Below are 19,123 nucleotides of genomic sequence, written 5' to 3'. Positions count from 1 at the left end.
CACCATCATATGCCGACCGCATTACTTCACGAAAATGGTTTTATTTGGTCGTCGTCACTGCCGTGTATATTCCCAAGCCGACGCCGCAACGACTCTCAGGGAACTACACGGGACTATTTGCAAACTGGAAACCGCATATCCCGAGGCCACATTCATTGTTGCTAGGGATTTAAAACCGTTTGACAGGCAGCTCAATCCTGCAGTTGAGCTAATTTGAACAGCAAATTCTTCATGAAATTAAACATATTCATTTTGTTTGCCATATTTTATCATCTCAAACACTGCTATTTATCAAACTCACATTTTTAAACACCCATTCAAAGATGGTTGAAAACCAGGAAGTGAACGTGAGCAAAACCAAACCTCATTTACCACAAATGTTTTTGTACTAATTGTGTATAAAATGGGAAATTACAAGGTTGTAAAGTAATTTAAGGATGATTAAATTACTATTATGTTGTTGTTTTATAATTTAAAGAACTCTTTAAAAATATGCTCTACAGGTGGTTGAGTTGCCCATTAAAGGAATGCTATTAAGTCAAAACTAGTGATAATGGGACAATGGAGAAATATTGTTACGGGATCTTGTTGTCTGTGCAAGTACAAAGATCCTTTCAAATCCATATCATTATTTACAGTCTGCCTGTTATCTTCAATATGTTTCACAATATAATTCAGTACATGTAATTTTACTGGTATTCTAAGCATATACAGTGCATTCGGAAAGTATTCAGACCCCTTGACTTTCTCCACATTTTGTTACGTTACAGCCTTATTATAAAATTGATTAAATTAATTGTTTTCATCATCAATCTACACACAATACCCCATATTGACAAAGCAAAAACAGAAATACAGTATTTACATACGTATTAAGACCCTTTGCTATGAGTCTCGAAATTGAGCTCGGGTGCATCCTGTTTCCATTGATCCTCCTTGAGATGTTTCTACAACTTGATTGGAGTCCACCTGTGGTCACAAGGTGGATTGGGGAAGGTAACCAAAAAATGTCTGCAGCACTGAAGGTCCCCAAGAACACAGTGGGCTCCATCATTCTTAAATGGAAGAAGTTTGGAACCACCAAGACTCTTCTTAAAGCTGGCCGCCCAGCCAAACTGAGCAATCAGGGGAGATGGGCGTTGGTCAGGGAGGTGACCAAGAACCTGACGGTCACTCTGACAGAGCTCCAGAGTTCCTCTGTGGAAGATGGGAGAAACTTCCAGAAGGACAACCATCTCTGCATCACTCCACCAATCAGGCCTTTATGGTAGAGTGGTCAGACGGAAGCCGCTCCTCAGTAAAAGGCACATGACAGCCAAAAGGCACCTAAAGACTCAGACCGTGAGAAATTAGATTCTATTGTCTGATGAAACCAAGAATGAACTCTGGCCTAAATGGCAAGCGTTACGTCTGGAGGAAACCTGGCACCATCCCGACGGTGAAGCATGGGGGTGGCGGCATCATGCTGTGGGCAAGTTTTTCAGCGGCAGGGACTGGTAGACTAGTCAGGATCGAGGCAAAGTACAGAGAGATCCTTGATGAAAACCTGCTCCAGAGCACTCAGGAGCTCAGACTGGGGCGAAGGTTCACATTCCAACAGGACAACGACCCTAAGCACACAGCCAAGACAACGCAGGAGTGGCTTCGGGACAAGTCTCTGAATGTCCTTGAGTGGCCCAGCCAGAGCCCAGACTTGAACCCAATCTAACATCTCAGGAGAGACCTGAAAATAGCTGTGCAGCTACACTCCCCATCCAACCTGACAGAGCTTGATAGGATCTACAGAGAAGAATTTGAGAAACTTCCCAAATACAGGTGTGCCAAGCTTGTAGCGTCATACCCAAGAAGACTCGAGGCTGTAGTCGCTGCCAAAGGTGCTTCAACAAAGTACTGAGTAAAGGATATGAATACTTATGTAAATGTGGTGATTATTCATTTATTTAATTTTTTTAAATACATTTGTTAAAATGTCTTAAAACCTGTTTTTGCTTTGTCATTATGGGGTATTGTGTGTTGATTGGTGAGGGGGAAAAACAATTTAATACATTTTGGAATAAGGCTAAATTTAGGGTCACGCAGAGTGTTTCTTGTAAGTCTTAAACAAATCTACTTTGAAACAAAAGTATACACCTCACACACATGGTTATGGGCTTTAAAAAAGAAGACAGTGTACCATGTCAGATATAGAGTTGAAATGTATTCAATTTGGAGATTGCATCCCAATATTACACTTTATATACATCACAGAAGACTGAAATATAACAAAACCGTTTGACATAGAAATACCAGATTTTCTGCTGTTTAAAAAAAATATATAAATATTTATGTAATTATGAAAAATATGAATAACATTTCACCCATGAGGCCACTAAGTAATTTGACTGCAGGAAAGGGCTATAGGGCAATCTGCAGTTCAAACAACAACAAAGTGGGCACCCTGTCATTGTTATGGTAACAAGCTGAGGGATAAGGTTTAGAGAAATGTAGCCACTGTCAAATTGATAGACAGAGCTATAGCCGCAAGAACTCACCATTCATGATATCAAAATTATAGTTTTAATCGTGTTTTGAAGCTATACAGTGTTTGTTTACAAACAATGGAGTAAAACAAGATGTGTATTTGGGGTTTTGATAGGGTACGATAGTTGAACTAAAACTCATGAGGTATTTATAAGTTATTTTCTTCAAGGATCAATGGGTATATAGAATAAATTAGTCCAAAAATGGGTGGACCAATCACAGATTGAACCTTTAAAGTTTGCATTCATCTGCCGGTTTTGGTAAATTGCTTTAAAGTTTGCATTCATCTGCCGGTTTTGGTAAATTGCTTTAAAGTTTGCATTCATCTGCCGGTTTTGGTAAACTGCTCAATCATAACCATTGTAAACAAACTAGTGAAAATCACAAGGAAACTCAATGAACACTCCTCTTTGTCACTGTGCTGTGTCATTACATAGGCAAGGGGTTAATAAAGACACATTAATTCATTTGTACGTATATTGAGTAATGTTACTTTTTATTTAGCTATGATGCAATATAACGTGTATCCATGTCCTCAATGAGGATACCTTCATTAGTTCTCATCTCTCACTCATTATGCCAGTGGTTCCCAACCTTTTCCGGTTACTGTACCACCAACTGAATTTTGCTCTTTAACAGAAAGCCTATGGTCTCATGAATCTTTTCAAGTACCCCCTGTGGATGGGCCGAGTACCCCCAGGGGTCCTAGTACCCCTGGTTGAGAACCACTGCTCTCCTCGCATGTCATATCCTTTCTCAGCCTCCGTACTTTGTTGTCCCCGCCCCTTTGTTTCTTTTCTCCTCGAACGTGAACAGGTCGCGTTTGAAAAGCTAGCTAGCTAATAGTACACTGCTAAATACAGGGAAATATTTTTTCTTAAATCGAGCTGGTAAGTTAAGTATTAGGTATCTACCAACAGTCATAAAGGTCCTCTAAACGTTGTTATTAGTTGATAGGTTTGCATAACCGTTAGCTAGGCTAGCTACCTGCTCTGCTTAGCTTCTGTTTAGCTTGGTAACGTTAGCTAGCTAGCTAATTGCTCCTCCTAACTCATTTGAAGCTGTGCTCAAATTGAGTCGATATAACAATACAAGTATTGTTTTCTGCTGACTGGTAGCTGCATGCAGATCGATTGTAGCTGTGTATAATCAATTAGTTACTGTTGTACTTTCTGTTCCTCTTTTCTTAGCTTGTTAGCTAGCGGAATAATGCTTCCGGGTTGGATCCTTCAAAATAAAACCCCTCATGGGAACATTGAAATGTTATTAAATCGGTAAATAAATGTGCCACTGATATTGTTCTATTAAGTAAAAATACAAATTCATTATACAAAAGGTATATATTTGACACACTTGACAAAAATAGAATCGGACTATACATGTAGATATTGAATGGTAGAAGCAGTTTTTGTTTCACTCCATATCCTCCTATGTACACAGGTGACCATACAAGATCTGGTGTTATGAGACTCCAGTTCCAGAAGACCTGTGAATAAACACAGCCCACTTGGCACACACTGATTGAATCGGCGTTGTTTTCACATCATTTTAATTAAATTACTTTGAACCAACATGAAATAGACCTTGAATTGACGTCTGTGCCCAGCGGGAGGAGAGACACCTCAAACTTGCGACAGCTCCATTCAATAGCTAGGTGTTATTATTGCTGTTTTTACCAAGAAACGTTCTAACTCAACAGACAATATGAGTCAAAAGAAGGGAACATTGATGGATGAAATCGAAAAGACTTTATGGAATTTAACTGAGGACAATTTACGCTCCCTTTGTGAACGTTATGGCCAAGATGCATCCGAAGTTAAAGGCATGGATCACCGCTCGTTGCGGCGTAAAATCATGGAGGAAATGTGGGACAATACGGATTCAATGAAATCAGTGGAGCAGGGAATGTCTTGGTTAGTCCAACTGAAAGAGGACATCAGGAGGATACAGGAGGATGGTAGTGGTGCACCCGTGAGTCCCAGCAAAGCCGATGATGATGATCCTGTAGACGGCGATGAAGAATGGAATGGAGAGGGAGGGGCTGGGTTACCTAGCAACAGGTTGGAGGTGGAGCCCATGAGTCCCAGCCAATCTGATGATGATGACGCTGCAGACTGTGACGCAGGGGACACGGATTGGTTGCCTAGCAATGGGCTGGAGGCGGAGTCCATGAGTCCCAGCCAGTCCGATGATTGTGATGCTGCAGACTGCGATGAGGAATTGGACAGGGAGGTCAGGGATTGGATGGTTTGCGATGGGCTGGAGGCGGAGTTATCCCCAGAGAAGCACACACCAGAGCAGAAAGTGAGTATTTATTTTCCCAGTCAGAAAGTGAATATTTATTTTCCCAGTTAGAAAGTTAGTATTTATTTTACCAGTCAAAGTGAATATTTAGTATTTATTTTCCCAGTCAGAAAGTGAATATGTTGTATGTATTTTCCTCGGTCAGAAAGTGAGTATTTATTTTCCCAGTTAGAAAGTGAGTATTTATTTTCCCAGTCAGAAAGTGAGTATTTCTTTTCCCAATGCTTTCATTGATTCCTCAACAACTTCCGCAAAAGGCTTTGGGAGAATATCTGATGTTCTTCCTCTTAGACTTTCTCCTTTATTGAGGAGGAGGAGGTTGAGGATGAGAGGACGAGAGGAATTGAAAGACTTCAAAGTTCATTGACAGGTAGGAGAGGGTTTCCCATCCTCATTAATAAAGTCTCTTTTTGTGATTTCTAGGACAAGTGTCGCCCACCGGAGACCCTGTGTCGTGCCTCTCCCGGTAGCGCCTTCATTTTGGGTCTGAAGAGGGTGTCTGTGCAGCTGATGGACTGCAGGAAAACACCGGGGCAGAAAACCTGCAAGAAAACCCACTCCTGTGTTCAGTGTGGGAAGAGTTTTGCCACAAAAGACATTCTGGAGCGACATCTGCTAACTCACACTGGAGAGAAACAGAAAAATATATGTGCTGAATGTGGGGGAGTATTCAGTACATTTTCCAGCCTTTCCAGGCATCTGAAAACTCATACTGGAGAGAAATGTCATGTTTCTGAAACCACATGCTCTGAATGCGGAAAGACATTCAGTACACATTCCAGTCTTAGGAGACATCTGCTAACTCACACTGGAGAGAAACCGTACGTTTGCCCTCGTTGTAAGAAAGGTTTCAATGATCCAGGAAACTTAAAGAAACACATCAGGAGAGCTCACCCAGGAGAGAAGTTGGGTGTGGAGAGGCTCTACCGTGAACCGTGTCCTCACTGTGGGGAGAAGTTTCCCACAAAGAAGGCTTTGGAGGAGCACCTGGTAACCCACACAGGAGAGAAACCTCACCAGTGCTCTGACTGCGGGAGGGGATTCAATGAATTGTCTAGTCTTAAGAGGCATCTGAGAACTCATACTGGGGAGAAACCATACATTTGCCCTCGTTGTGGCAAGCCTTTTAATGATCCAGGAAACTTGAAGAAACACATAAAAAGAACTCACTCCGGAGAACTTTCCAAAGAGAAACCTTCTGAGAACAATGTTGGTTCTTCAGAACAGGAGGAGACAGTAAAGAAGCCAGTCCTTCATCCATGTTCTCACTGTGGGAAGAAGTTGTCAACCAAGACAAGACTAAAGATTCACCTGAAGACCCACACTGTAGAGAAATCTCACGTCTGCCCCGACTGTGGGAAGAGCTTTGCTTTCCGTCCCTCCTTGACCAAACATCAGAAACTTAGTCATTCAGAGCACGGAGGAGTGAAACGGCACGAATGTTCAGTCTGTGGGAAAGTCTTTAATCAACCAGGAGCCTTGAGGTCCCATCAAAGAACCCACACTGGAGAGAAACCTCACCTCTGTGCTGACTGTGGGAAGAGTTTCTCTTTTCAGTCGTCTCTGAAAAGACATCAGGCACTTCACGCAGCAGGTAGTGCGAAGCCCCACATGTGCTCTGTCTGTGGGAAAGGCTTTAGAGATTCTGGATACTTAAAAAAACACCAAGCCATCCATTCGGAAGAGAAACCTCACCTCTGCTCTGATTGTGGAAAGACTTTTGCATCCTTATTTACCTTAACAAATCATTCCAAATTGCACCGTTTAAACAGAGACCAATTCCAATGCCCTGAATGCAAGCGCCATTTCCCAACAAAGGAAAGGCTGACAAGCCACCAGAGAACGCATACCGGAGAGAAACCATTTCGCTGCTCCCAATGCCACAAACGCTTCTCTCACTCAAGTAGTTATCAAAGGCACCTTCGTATGCACACTGGGGAGAAACCCTTCATTTGCCCCCTTTGCGGGAAGCAATTTAACGACTCTTCGAATCTTAGAACACATGTTAGAAGACATAAAGGAGAGAAGGTAGGCAAAACACAGGTCTCTGAGCCATGCCCTCACTGTGGGAAGAGGCTGGCTTCTAAGGCAGGGTTAGAGACTCACCTGCGGACCCACACTGGAGAGAAACCTCACCTCTGCGCCGACTGCGGCAAGAGCTTCGGCTTCCACTCAGCTTTGAGAAGACATCAGAAAACGCAGCACGGAGAGCAATTAGCGAAGCCGCACGTCTGTTCTGTCTGTGGAAAAGGTTTCATGGAATCTGGAGCGCTGAAGAAACATGTGGTGACCCACGAGGAGAAACAGCATCTCTGCCCTGACTGCGGGAAGACCTTCAGGGTGTTTCAGGCCTTGTCAAATCATCAGAGAACCAAGCATCAAAAAACAAACGAGCAAGTAAGAGAGAAGAATCCGTTCCTGTGCCTTACTTGCGGCCAGGAATTCAATTCAAAGCATAGATTGGTAATCCACGAGCGAAAGCACACAGGCGAGAAGCCTTACCAATGCTCCCATTGCGACAAACGCTTCACTGAGAAGTCTTACATGAAACGTCACCAGACGGTGCACACGGGAGATAAACCTTTCCAATGCTCCGTCTGCGATATGAAGTTCTCGCATGGTGCATCTTTAATACGGCACCGCCTAATACACTCAGGTGAGAAACCGTACCACTGCACTTACTGCGACAAGAGTTTCTCTCAGTCAAATACGCTGAAAACACACATACTAACGCACACCGGAGAGAAACCGTACCCATGCCTCGACTGCGGGAAGCGTTTCACTGAAAAGAAAGCCATGAAGAAACACCAGCGCGACACACACGGGTCAGGGGCACACAACTCTGCTTTCTCTTTGCCTGGTAAAAAACAGAGATTGAGTCAAGACCGGAGCCCTCGAGCAAAGCCGTACCAATGCCCTGACTGTGGCAAGTGTTTCTCTGAGAAAAGAGCTCTTACGAAACACCAGAAGACACACCGGAGAGACAGCGCCCCCTATTGGTCCGGTATACTGCAGCGATGGAGTCAAGACCCGCAACACTCTAATACTGACTCAGACTCTGAGCAAGACCAAGACTGGACCTCTTTATAAAGACAGACCAAGACTCAAAGACAGGACAGACCAAGACCTCTTTATAAAGACTCAGACCAAGACTCAGACAGGACCTCTTTATAAAGACTCATACCTCTTTATAAAGACTCAGACCAGGACAGACTCAGACCTCTTTATAAAGACTCAGACCAGAACAGACTCAGACCTCTTTATAAAGACTCAGACCAAGACAGGACCTCTTTATAAAGACTCAGACCAAGACAGGACCTCTTTATAAAGACTCAGACCAAGACATGAAAGACCAAGACCTCTTTATAAAGACTCAGACCAGAACAGACTCAGACCTCTTTATAAAGACTCAGACCAAGACAGGACCTCTTTATAAAGACTCAGACCAAGACAGGACCTCTTTATAAAGACTCAGACCAAGACATGAAAGACCAAGACCTCTTTATAAAGACTCAGACAGGACCTCAGTATTGACCCCCCAGTCAGATGAGACCAGGACCTCATTTAAACAGGGCAGATATGATTGTGTTGTTTTGGCCAGCAGTTCTCCAGGCTTTTTCCCCTTCTTCACACTATGTCAACCTTCAGTATGCCAATTCTGCTTTAATTAGGAGACATTTTGTTTCGTTGCATGTTGTATTGAGACTTGAGATTTTGCCCAATTATATAACATAATATCTATTATTGAAGAAGAAGAATTACACCAAGAGCTTGAGATCATCTGGTCGGGAGTCTGGAAACACCAAGAACAATGAGATTATCTGGAGTCTGGAAACACCAAGAGCAATGAGATCATCTGGTCTGGAGTCTGGAAACACCAAGAGCAATGAGATCATCTGGTCGGGAGTCTGGAAACACCAAGAACAATGAGATCATCTGGTCTGGAGTCTGGAAACACCAAGAACAATGAGATCATCTGGTCGGGAGTCTGGAAACACCAAAAACAATGAGATCATCTGGAGTCTGGAAACACCAAGAGCAATGAGATCATCTGGAGTCTGGAAACACCAAGAACAATGAGATCATCTGGAGTCTGGAAACACCAAGAACAATGAGATCATCTGGAGTCTGGAAACACCAAGAGCAATGAGATCATCTGGTCGGGAGTCTGGAAACACCAAGAACAATGAGATCATCTGGAGTCTGGAAACACCAAGAGCAATGAGATCATCTGGAGTCTGGAAACACCAAGAGCAATGAGATCATCTGGAGTCTGGAAACACCAAGAGCAATGAGATCATCTGGTCTGGAGTCTGGAAACACCAAGAGCAATGAGATCATCTGGTCGGGAGTCTGGAAACACCAAGAACAATGAGATCATCTGGTCGGGAGTCTGGAAACACCAAGAGCAATGAGATCATCTGGAGTCTGGAAACACCAAGAGCAATGAGATCATCTGGTCTGGAGTCTGGAAACACCAAGAGCAATGAGATCATCTGGAGTCTGGAAACACCAAGAGCAATGAGATCATCTGGAGTCTGGAAACACCAAGAACAATGAGATCATCTGGAGTCTGGAAACACCAAGAGCAATGAGATCATCTGGAGTCTGGAAACACCAAGAACAATGAGATCATCTGGAGTCTGGAAACACCAAGAACAATGAGATCATCTGGAGTCTGGAAACACCAAGAGCAATGAGATCATCTGGTCGGGAGTCTGGAAACACCAAGAACAATGAGATCATCTGGAGTCTGGAAACACCAAGAGCAATGAGATCATCTGGAGTCTGGAAACACCAAGAACAATGAGATCATCTGGAGTCTGGAAACACCAAGAACAATGAGATCATCTGGAGTCTGGAAACACCAAGAACAATGAGATCATCTGGAGTCTGGAAACACCAAGAACATCGAGATCATCTGGAGTCTGGAAACACCAAGACGACCAGATCACCAGTCCATCTTCGGTATAAACAAGCTAAGGGATGGGAAGGGGGGAAAACAACCTCAAATTCATACACAGACATGGCAACAGAAAGCTGCCCATAGCATTTTACACAGCTAACAACCATTGGATTTAAAATGGATTCATTCATTGACTGTTCTTTGTCCTAACAACCATTGGATTTAAAAATTGATTAATTCATTGACTGTTCTTTGTCCTAAACAACCATTGGATTTAAAAATTGATTAATTCATTGACTGTTCTTTGTCCTAAACAACCATTGGATTTAAAAATTGATTCATTCATTGACTGTTCTTTGTCCTAAACAACCATTGGATTTAAAAATTGATTCATTCATTGACTGTTCTTTATCCTTCAAGATAACATTTCCACAACTCTTTAGTTACCAGGAAACAAGACAATCAGAAACAAGCGCCCCCCTCCACCACACACATACCTAAGAGACTCAATGAACTTAGAGTATATTGACGTGTTTCACAGTTGTGTACAGCAAGTAATTAGTTTGACATTTTTAATGGCTCTATTCGATCAGATCCACTTTAGTGGTGTCGGAGGTGGAACTGCGTTAGAACCGTCAAATCCACAAGCGGCTCCTGGCATTATACCTAAAGCGGACATTGCGATCGGTATTGCACAGTCACAGAAGTCCCATGCAGCCTTGTTTAGAAGTTGGAACACTGGAATGTGTGATGTAATCTACAGCCAGTTGAATGATTTTTAAATCTTGAGTGTATTCTTGCCATGTGCAGTCGACAGTTCCAACAGTTCCCCCCTCAGACGCCCCCAAAACATCTGCTATGCCGGTTAATGATCTCATTGAATCGAGGCCTGAGTATATACTTTGGCAGATGATATTGAAGAATGTTGTGCGTTTCAAAGGCTGTTTGAGTCTATGTAAAAACACCATGGAAACCGTGACAGTAAACGTGTTTGAACTGAGTTCTGATGTTCTCGTCTTCAGTTATTTGACTGTCTGGTCAGTGGAGAGTTTTACAGCAGAGATTATCAATATGGACATGAAGGTTATTTGACTGTCTGGTCAGTGGAGAGTTTTACAGCAGAGATTATCAATATGGACATGAAGGTTATTTCACTGGTCAGTGAAGAGTTTTACAGCAGAGGTTATCAATATGGACATGAAGGTTATTTGACTGGTCAGTGGAGAGTTTTACAGCAGAGATTATCAATATGGACATGAAGGTTATTTGACTGTCTGGTCAGTGGAGAGTTTTACAGCAGAGATTATCAATATGGACATGAAGGTTATTTCACTGGTCAGTGAAGAGTTTTACAGCAGAGGTTATCAATATGGACATGAAGGTTATTGGACTGGTCAGTGGAGAGTTTTACAGCAGAGCTAGAGATTATCAATATGGACATGAAGGTTATTTGACTGTCTGGCCAGTGGAGAGTTTTACAGCAGAGCCAGAGATTATCAATATGGACATGAAGTGTAATGAATCTGAGGTGCAGTTAGATAATTACATGTCATTCTGAGTAACACTGTCCAGATAGCATTGATACTGGCTTTCTAGCCTTTACTGCCGGTCAGTTGGGTGCCTTCGTTGGCAGGGACGTAAGAAACATTTAAATTGTGATGTGGCCTGCGCCATCATATCCACGACCAGGGTTGGCACTTCACAGGCAACTGACAGACATTTAGAAAAACTTCTTCCACTTGTAGAAATTGAAGGATAAACTGATTGGAGCTCATTTCCTAATAAAAACACGTGGCACCTTCAGGTTTGATTATATTTGTCAAGACGCAGGTGATGTGGATCTACGTCTATACAGGTTAGTGTTGAAACAATACTGAACTATAAGAAAACACGCACACCGACGGCCGAGATGTAACGTTGCCGTGGATACAGAACAGTACTAAATAGATCCCACACCGACGGCTGAGATGTAACGTTGCCGTGGATACAGAACAGTACTAAATAGATCCTACACCGACGGCTGAGATGTAACGTTGCCGTGGATACAGAATACTAAATAGATCCCACACCGACGGCCGAGATGTAACGTTGCCGTGGATACAGAACAGTACTAAATAGATCCCACACCGACGGCTGAGACATAACGTTGCCGTGGATACAGAACAATACTAAATAGATCCCACACCGACGGCTGATGTAACGTTGCCGTGGATACAGAACAGTACTAAATAGATCCCACACCGACGGCTGAGATGTAACGTTGCCGTGGATACAGAACAGTACTAAATAGATCCCACACCGACGGCTGAGATGTAACGTTGCCGTGGATACAGAACAGTACTAAATAGATCCTACACCGACGGCCGAGATGTAACGTTGCCGTGGATACAGAACAGTACTAAATAGATCCTACACCGATGGCTGAGACATAACGTTGCCGTGGATACAGAACAGTACTAAATAGATCCTACACCGACGGCTGAGATGTAACGTTGCCGTGGATACAGAACAGTACTAAATAGATCCTACACTGACGGCTGAGATGTAACGTTGCCGTGGATACAGAACAGTACTAAATAGATCCCACACCGACGGCTGAGACGTAACGTTGCCGTGGATACAGAACAGTACTAAACAGATGAAAAAAGGAACACAGTGAATTACTAAGAAACGTTCTTTAATTGTTCCTGTTCATAAGGAAATATTCGTTTTAACATTTTTCATACAAAAAACCGCACATACGTATTCGTAACGTCGACACATTTTGCATTGATACAATATTTGACACAGTTGCAGGGGGGGGGAGAGGAGTTACAACGAGGGGAAAGTAAAGACAGCAAAAAATAGAGACATTTAAAAAAAACGCCACAAAAAATGTCTTCCATACAAAAGTAATAATGCCACTAGACTGTTGTAGGGAAAAGACCAACCACGTCTCTTGGTTGTATTCACAAAATGGCTCCCTATTCCCTTTGTAGTACACTGCACTATACAGGGAACCATTTAGGATACACACCCTTGGAGAAGGTTCTAGCAGGATCTATAAAATTAGAGGGGAGGGGCTTTAACTTAGGATACACACCCTTGGAGAAGGTTCTAGCAGGATCTATAAAATTAGAGAGGGGCTTTAACTTTATACACACATATATATATAAAAAAAAAAAGGAAGTTAATTAAACTAGATTTAAAATATTATAACAGCACCGGGACAGTATTACACTAGAATCAGTCAAGTGGCATTTGGGGGGGGGGGGGTTTAAGAGACACTTAATGGTTCACTATGAACGGGACACGGAGGCAACATTTTTTACGGTTAAAACTAAACCGGTTTGACACCGGTAACAGACACGGTGAGGGGGAAAGATTTCAGACTCGGTGACAGTAACTCGGTGGTCGTGGAACAACTAGCCTGGCCTGGTGTTCAGGACGATACGACGTAGAAAACACACACCAGATGAACGACGCGATTCCCTCTTCTATAGAACAAAGAAGCGCATCAAATCTAGATAGTGTTTTTTTTCTAGATGAATATTCTGTAACGTCGATCCTCATGGAACACAGACCCTGGCTGTGTACCAAATGGCCCCCCCATCCCCTATATTAGAGCACTAGTTTTGACCAGAGCGCTATAGACCCTGGCTGTGTAACAAATTCCCCCCCCATCCCCTATATAGAGCACTAGTTTTGACCAGAGCGCTACAGACCCTGGCTGTGTACCAAATGCCCCCCATCCCCTATATTAGAGCACTAGTTTTGACCAGAGCGCTATAGACCCTGGCTGTGTACCAAATGCCCCCCCATCCCCTATATTAGAGCACTAGTTTTGACCAGAGCGCTACAGACCCTGGCTGTGTACCAAATGCCCCCCCCATCCCCTATATTAGAGCACTCGTTTTGACCAGAGCGCTATAGACCCTGGCTGTGTACCAAATGCCCCCCCATCCCCTATATTAGAGCACTAGTTTTGACCAGAGCGCTACAGACCCTGGCTGTGTACCAAATGCCCCCCCATCCCCTATATTAGAGCACTAGTTTTGACCAGAGCGCTACAGACCCTGGCTGTGTACCAAATGCCCCCCCATCCCCTATATAGAGCACTAGTTTTGACCAGAGCGCTATAGACCCTGGCTGTGTATCAAATGCCCCCCCCATCCCCTATATTAGAGCACTAGTTTTGACCAGAGCGCTACAGACCCTGGTTAAGAGTAGTGGACCAGACATCAGACTGCCATTTCAGACCCTGATGGGTGAGGTGATTAGAACTACGCCTGGGTGATGAGTTCTCCCTCTGTATTGAACAGGTGTCCGTAGCACCACAACATGCAGAGTGGTAACTACCTAATCCATCACGATACAGGGGATTTATCAATCAATACATCAGAATTGAAAAAACAACGAGCAAAATAAAAAGACAAGTGGGGGAAAAAAATATTGATTATGTCCCAAATGGCACCCTAATTCAATCCATAGTGCACTACTTTGAACCAGAGCGCTATTGACCGTGGTTAAAAGTAGTGCACTACTTTGAACCAGAGCGCTATTGACCGTGGTTAAAAGTAGTGCACTATATAGAGAATAGGGAGCCAATTTAGGACTGTTTTTTTCTTTCCTAAAGGAATATCCTGCTTTGCCACATGCTGAGGACTCCTGTCATGAATTATGGCTTTAAGACGTTTCTCTCAGCCAGTCAGATTAGTGCAGCTGGTTGAAACTTCAGGCCTAGTTCCAAACCCGGTCCTAGGGGGTAGGAGTCAAGTGGCCAGGGGTAGGAGGTAGGAACCAAGGTGGTAAGGAGCCAGGGGCTCGGTTCCATCGCTACCAGACCTCAGGAACGTCGAACAGAGAAGACGTCGTCTCTGCACCTAGAGGGAGGGAAAGATGAGACACAGAGACAGTCCCAGTCAGTCAACCTGAGGTACACCACTGGTGTTTTGTTGTACTGGTGACGTTGCTACGGGCAACTGTTCCAATACACAGAAGCAGAGAGCAAACGCACAGCCAAGTTTAAGCTCTTAGGCTCCAACTATCAGGGTCTGGCACCAGAGGATGTTAGCTCCACAGATAAACTACACTATTAGTGATTTACATACTTGGATGGTTCAACTTCCTGCAGCTGAATCAAGGCCCGAGGTTCCTATGACTGGAGCAGAAACAGAGAGAATCTGGACGTACATTTTAAATTCACCAGCAATAAAAGGAACATTGATACAGAGAGACTCAACCTCTTATTACCAGCAGGCTTGACTACTGTAATGCTCTCCTGTCTGGTCTACTACCCAAGAAAGCCATCGGTCAACTGTAAAACATACAGAACGCTGCAGCGCGGGTACTGACCAAGACCAGACGGACATCACACCGGTTTTAACGTCTCTGGACTGGCTGAGAGTTTTACAATTCATGTTAAGATTCTTCTATTGGTTTTTAAATCAAATCCATGATTGTGCACCTCAATACATGTCAGACATGTCTATGTGATTGTACCCAGTAGGTCCCTCAGGTCCTCTGGCCTTTTAACTCTCCCAAAGCCAAGGACCACGAGGCATGGAGAGGCAGCCTTTAGTTACTCTGCCCCCAGCCTTTAGTTATTCTGCCCCCAGCCTCTGGAATAGCCTGTCAGAGAACCTGAGGGGGACCAAGAGGCATGGAGAGGCAGCCTCTAGTTACTCTGCCCCCAGCCTCTAGTTACTCTGCCCCCGCCTCTAGTTACTCTGCCCCCCCGCCTCTAGTTACTCTGCCCCCCCGCCTCTAGTTACTCTGCCCCCCCGCCTCTAGTTACTCTGCCCCCAGCCTTTAGTTACTCTGCCCCCAGCCTTTAGTTACTCTGCCCCCAGCCTCTAGTTACTCTGCCCCCCGCCTCTAGTTACTCTGCCCCCCGCCTCTAGTTACTCTGCCCCCCGCCTCTAGTTACTCTGCCCCCCGCCTCTAGTTAACTCTGCCCCCCGCCTCTAGTTAACTCTGCCCCCCGCCTCTAGTTAACTCTGCCCCCCGCCTCTAGTTAACTCTGCCCCCCGCCTCTAGTTAACTCTGCCCCCCGCCTCTAGTTAACTCTGCCCCCCGCCTCTAGTTAACTCTGCCCCCCGCCTCTAGTTAACTCTGCCCCCCGCCTCTAGTTAACTCTGCCCCCCGCCTCTAGTTAACTCTGCCCCCCGCCTCTAGTTAACTCTGCCCCCCGCCTCTAGTTAACTCTGCCCCCCGCCTCTAGTTAACTCTGCCCCCCGCCTCTAGTTAACTCTGCCCCCCGCCTCTAGTTAACTCTGCCCCCCGCCTCTAGTTAACTCTGCCCCCCGCCTCTAGTTAACTCTGCCCCCCGCCTCTAGTTAACTCTGCCCCCAGCCTCTAGTTAACTCTGCCCCCAGCCTCTAGTTAACTCTGCCCCCAGCCTCTAGTTAACTCTGCCCCCAGCCTCTAGTTAACTCTGCCCCCAGCCTCTAGTTAACTCTGCCCCCAGCCTCTAGTTAACTCTGCCCCCAGCCTCTAGTTAACTCTGCCCCCAGCCTCTAGTTAACTCTGCCCCCAGCCTCTAGTTAACTCTGCCCCCAGCCTCTAGTTAACTCTGCCCCCAGCCTCTAGTTAACTCTGCCCCCAGCCTCTAGTTAACTCTGCCCCCAGCCTCTAGTTAACTCTGCCCCCAGCCTCTAGTTAACTCTGCCCCCAGCCTCTAGTTAACTCTGCCCCCAGCCTCTAGTTAACTCTGCCCCCAGCCTCTAGTTAACTCTGCCCCCAGCCTCTAGTTAACTCTGCCCCCAGCCTCTAGTTAACTCTGCCCCCAGCCTCTAGTTAACTCTGCCCCCAGCCTCTAGTTAACTCTGCCCCCAGCCTCTAGTTAACTCTGCCCCCAGCCTCTAGTTAACTCTGCCCCCAGCCTCTAGTTACTCTGTCCCCAGCCTCTAGTTACTCTGTCCCCAGCCTCTAGTTACTCTGTCCCCAGCCTCTAGTTACTCTGTCCCCAGCCTCTAGTTACTCTGTCCCCAGCCTCTAGTTACTCTGCCCCCAGCCTTTAGTTACTCTGCCCCTAGCCTTTAGTTACTCTGCCCCCAGCCTTTAGTTACTCTGCCAGAGAACCTGAGGGGGGACAAAACTGTGGACATTTTTTAAAATGTCCATTTGTAGCTTTGCATTTTCTTCAGGTGCTTTTTAGTCGTCCAGTTGTTATTATTGTTATTCAGTTTTTTTAATCCACTTATGTTAGTTGTGTAGTAAATATTTCAGTTTCTATTCTCAGTGTTTTTAATCCATGGTTTGTGGACGGTCATGTCTGAAATGTGCTGTTAGAAATAAAGCTTGATTTGACGGATCAATACAGACTTTAAGACAAGCCTTCCAGGAACACACGGCTCTCTCACTCGTCTCACCGTCCGTCTTCTTCCTCTTGTTGTTGTTCTTGCGGCTCTTCTTGCTCTGATTGGTAGAAGGCTGCTGTTGCCATTCGCCCGCCGCCGGATCACTGGCGTCGTCTACCGCCTCCGACCCCACCTCTTCCTGGATCGGGCTCATGCTCGACGAATCAGACCCAGACCTACAGGGAACAGCAACCAATCACAGGCTTAGCTGCCTTCAACGAAGAACCGGGTAGTTTTTCCAAGTTTAAGGCCCCACTATCAGTACTGGAGTTACATGTTCAACTGTACACATCTTTACTTACTGAGTTTTCAGCCAGCCTTCTGACGTCCTACTGTCCACTACTCCTGCATACGTCCGTACACACACCCCTGGAGACAACACAGACCACATCAGATCCACACCCCCCTGTAGACAACACAGACCACATCAGATCCCCCCCCCCCCCCCCCTGTAGACAACACAGACCACATCAGATCCACACCCCCCTGGAGACAACACAGACCACATCAGATCCACACCCCTGGAGACAACACAGACCACATCAGATCCACACCCCCCTGGAGACAACACAGACCACATCAGATCCACACACCCCTGGAGACAACACAGACCACATCAGATCCACACCCCCCTGGAGACAACACAGACCACATCAGATCCACACCCCTGGAGACAACACAGACCACATCAGATCCACACCCCCTGGAGACAACACAGACCGCATCAGATCCACACCCCCCCTGGAGACAACAACACAGACCTACACCCCTGGAGACAACACAGACCACATCAGATCCACCCCCCCCTGGAGACAACACAGACCACATCAGATCCACACCCCTGGAGACAACAACACAGACCACATCAGATCCACACCCCTGGAGACAACAACACAGACCACATCAGATCCACACCCCCCTGGAGACAACACAGACCACATCAGATCCACACCCCCCTGGAGACAACACAGACCACATCAGATCCACACCCCTGGAGACAACACAGACCACATCAGATCCACACACCCCTGGAGACAACACAGACCACATCAGATCCACACACCCCCCTGTAGACAACACAGACCACATCAGATCCACACACCCCCCTGTAGACAACACAGACCACATCAGATCCACACACCCCCCTGTAGACAACACAGACCACATCAGATCCACACACCCCTGGAGACAACACAGACCACATCAGATCCACACACCCCTGGAGACAACAACACAGACCACATCAGATCCACACACCCCTGGAGACAACACAGACCACATCAGATCCACACCCCCCCTAGAGACAACAACACAGACCATATCAGATCCACACACCCCTGGAGACAACAACACAGACCACATCAGATCCACACACCCCTGGAGACAACAGACCACATCAGATCCACACCCCTGGAGACAACAACACAGACAACATCAGATCCACACCCCCCTGGAGACAACACAGACCACATCAGATCCACACCCCCCTGGAGACAACACAGACCACATCAGATCCACACCCCTGGAGACAACACAGACCACATCAGATCCACCCCCCTAGAGACAACAACACAGACCACATCAGATCCACCCCCCTGGAGACAACACAGACCACATCAGATCCACACCCCTGGAGACAACACAGACCACATCAGATCCACACCCCTGTAGACAACACAGACCACATCAGATCCACACACCCCTGGAGACAACAACACAGACCACATCAGATCCACACCCCCCTGGAGACAACACAGACCACATCAGATCCACACCCCCCTGGAGACAACACAGACCACATCAGATCCACACCCCTGGAGACAACAACACAGACCACATCAGATCCACACCCCCCTGGAGACAACACAGACCACATCAGATCCACACCCCCCTGGAGACAACACAGACCACATCAGATCCACACCCCTGGAGACAACACAGACCACATCAGATCCACACCCCTGGAGACAACACAGACCACATCAGATCCACACCCCCCTGGAGACAACAACACAGACCACATCAGATCCACACCCCCCTGGAGACAACACAG

At 45.7% G+C, this 19,123-nt stretch overlaps 2 protein-coding genes across 3 annotated transcripts in view; one reads left to right on the top strand and one right to left on the bottom strand.

The window, feature by feature from the left end:
• The first annotated feature begins 3,306 nt into the window (after positions 1-3,306).
• LOC139568368 (zinc finger protein 585A-like) lies at positions 3,307-10,730 on the top strand. The gene is made up of 3 exons (XM_071390145.1): positions 3,307-3,410; positions 3,961-4,824; positions 5,248-10,730. Exons 2-3 carry the CDS (start codon positions 4,225-4,227, stop codon positions 7,912-7,914), a joined length of 3,267 nt encoding a protein of 1,088 aa, XP_071246246.1. The 5' UTR covers positions 3,307-3,410; positions 3,961-4,224; the 3' UTR covers positions 7,915-10,730.
• Positions 10,731-12,390: 1,660 nt separating this feature from the next.
• LOC139568372 (poly(A)-specific ribonuclease PARN-like) overlaps positions 12,391-19,123 on the bottom strand; it is a 32,737-nt gene continuing 26,004 nt past the window's right edge. Inside the window, exons 24-26 of one of the 2 annotated variants that reach the window (XM_071390154.1) lie at positions 17,373-17,439; positions 17,083-17,246; positions 12,391-14,592 (exon numbers count right to left, since the gene is read on the bottom strand). In XM_071390154.1, coding sequence (XP_071246255.1) covers positions 14,546-14,592; positions 17,083-17,246; positions 17,373-17,439 — 278 coding nt within the window. In that variant the 3' untranslated portion in view covers positions 12,391-14,545. Of the gene's footprint in view, positions 14,593-17,082; positions 17,247-17,372; positions 17,477-19,123 lie in introns of those variants that run through there. The other variant, XM_071390155.1, reaches the window with a different exon arrangement.

The sequence above is a fragment of the Salvelinus alpinus genome, chromosome 2 (assembly GCF_045679555.1).
Source record: "Salvelinus alpinus chromosome 2, SLU_Salpinus.1, whole genome shotgun sequence".
Classification (NCBI taxonomy): domain Eukaryota; kingdom Metazoa; phylum Chordata; class Actinopteri; order Salmoniformes; family Salmonidae; genus Salvelinus; species Salvelinus alpinus.
Note: the sequence above shows the minus strand (reverse complement) of the source record. Positions and strands in the feature narration are given on the sequence as shown.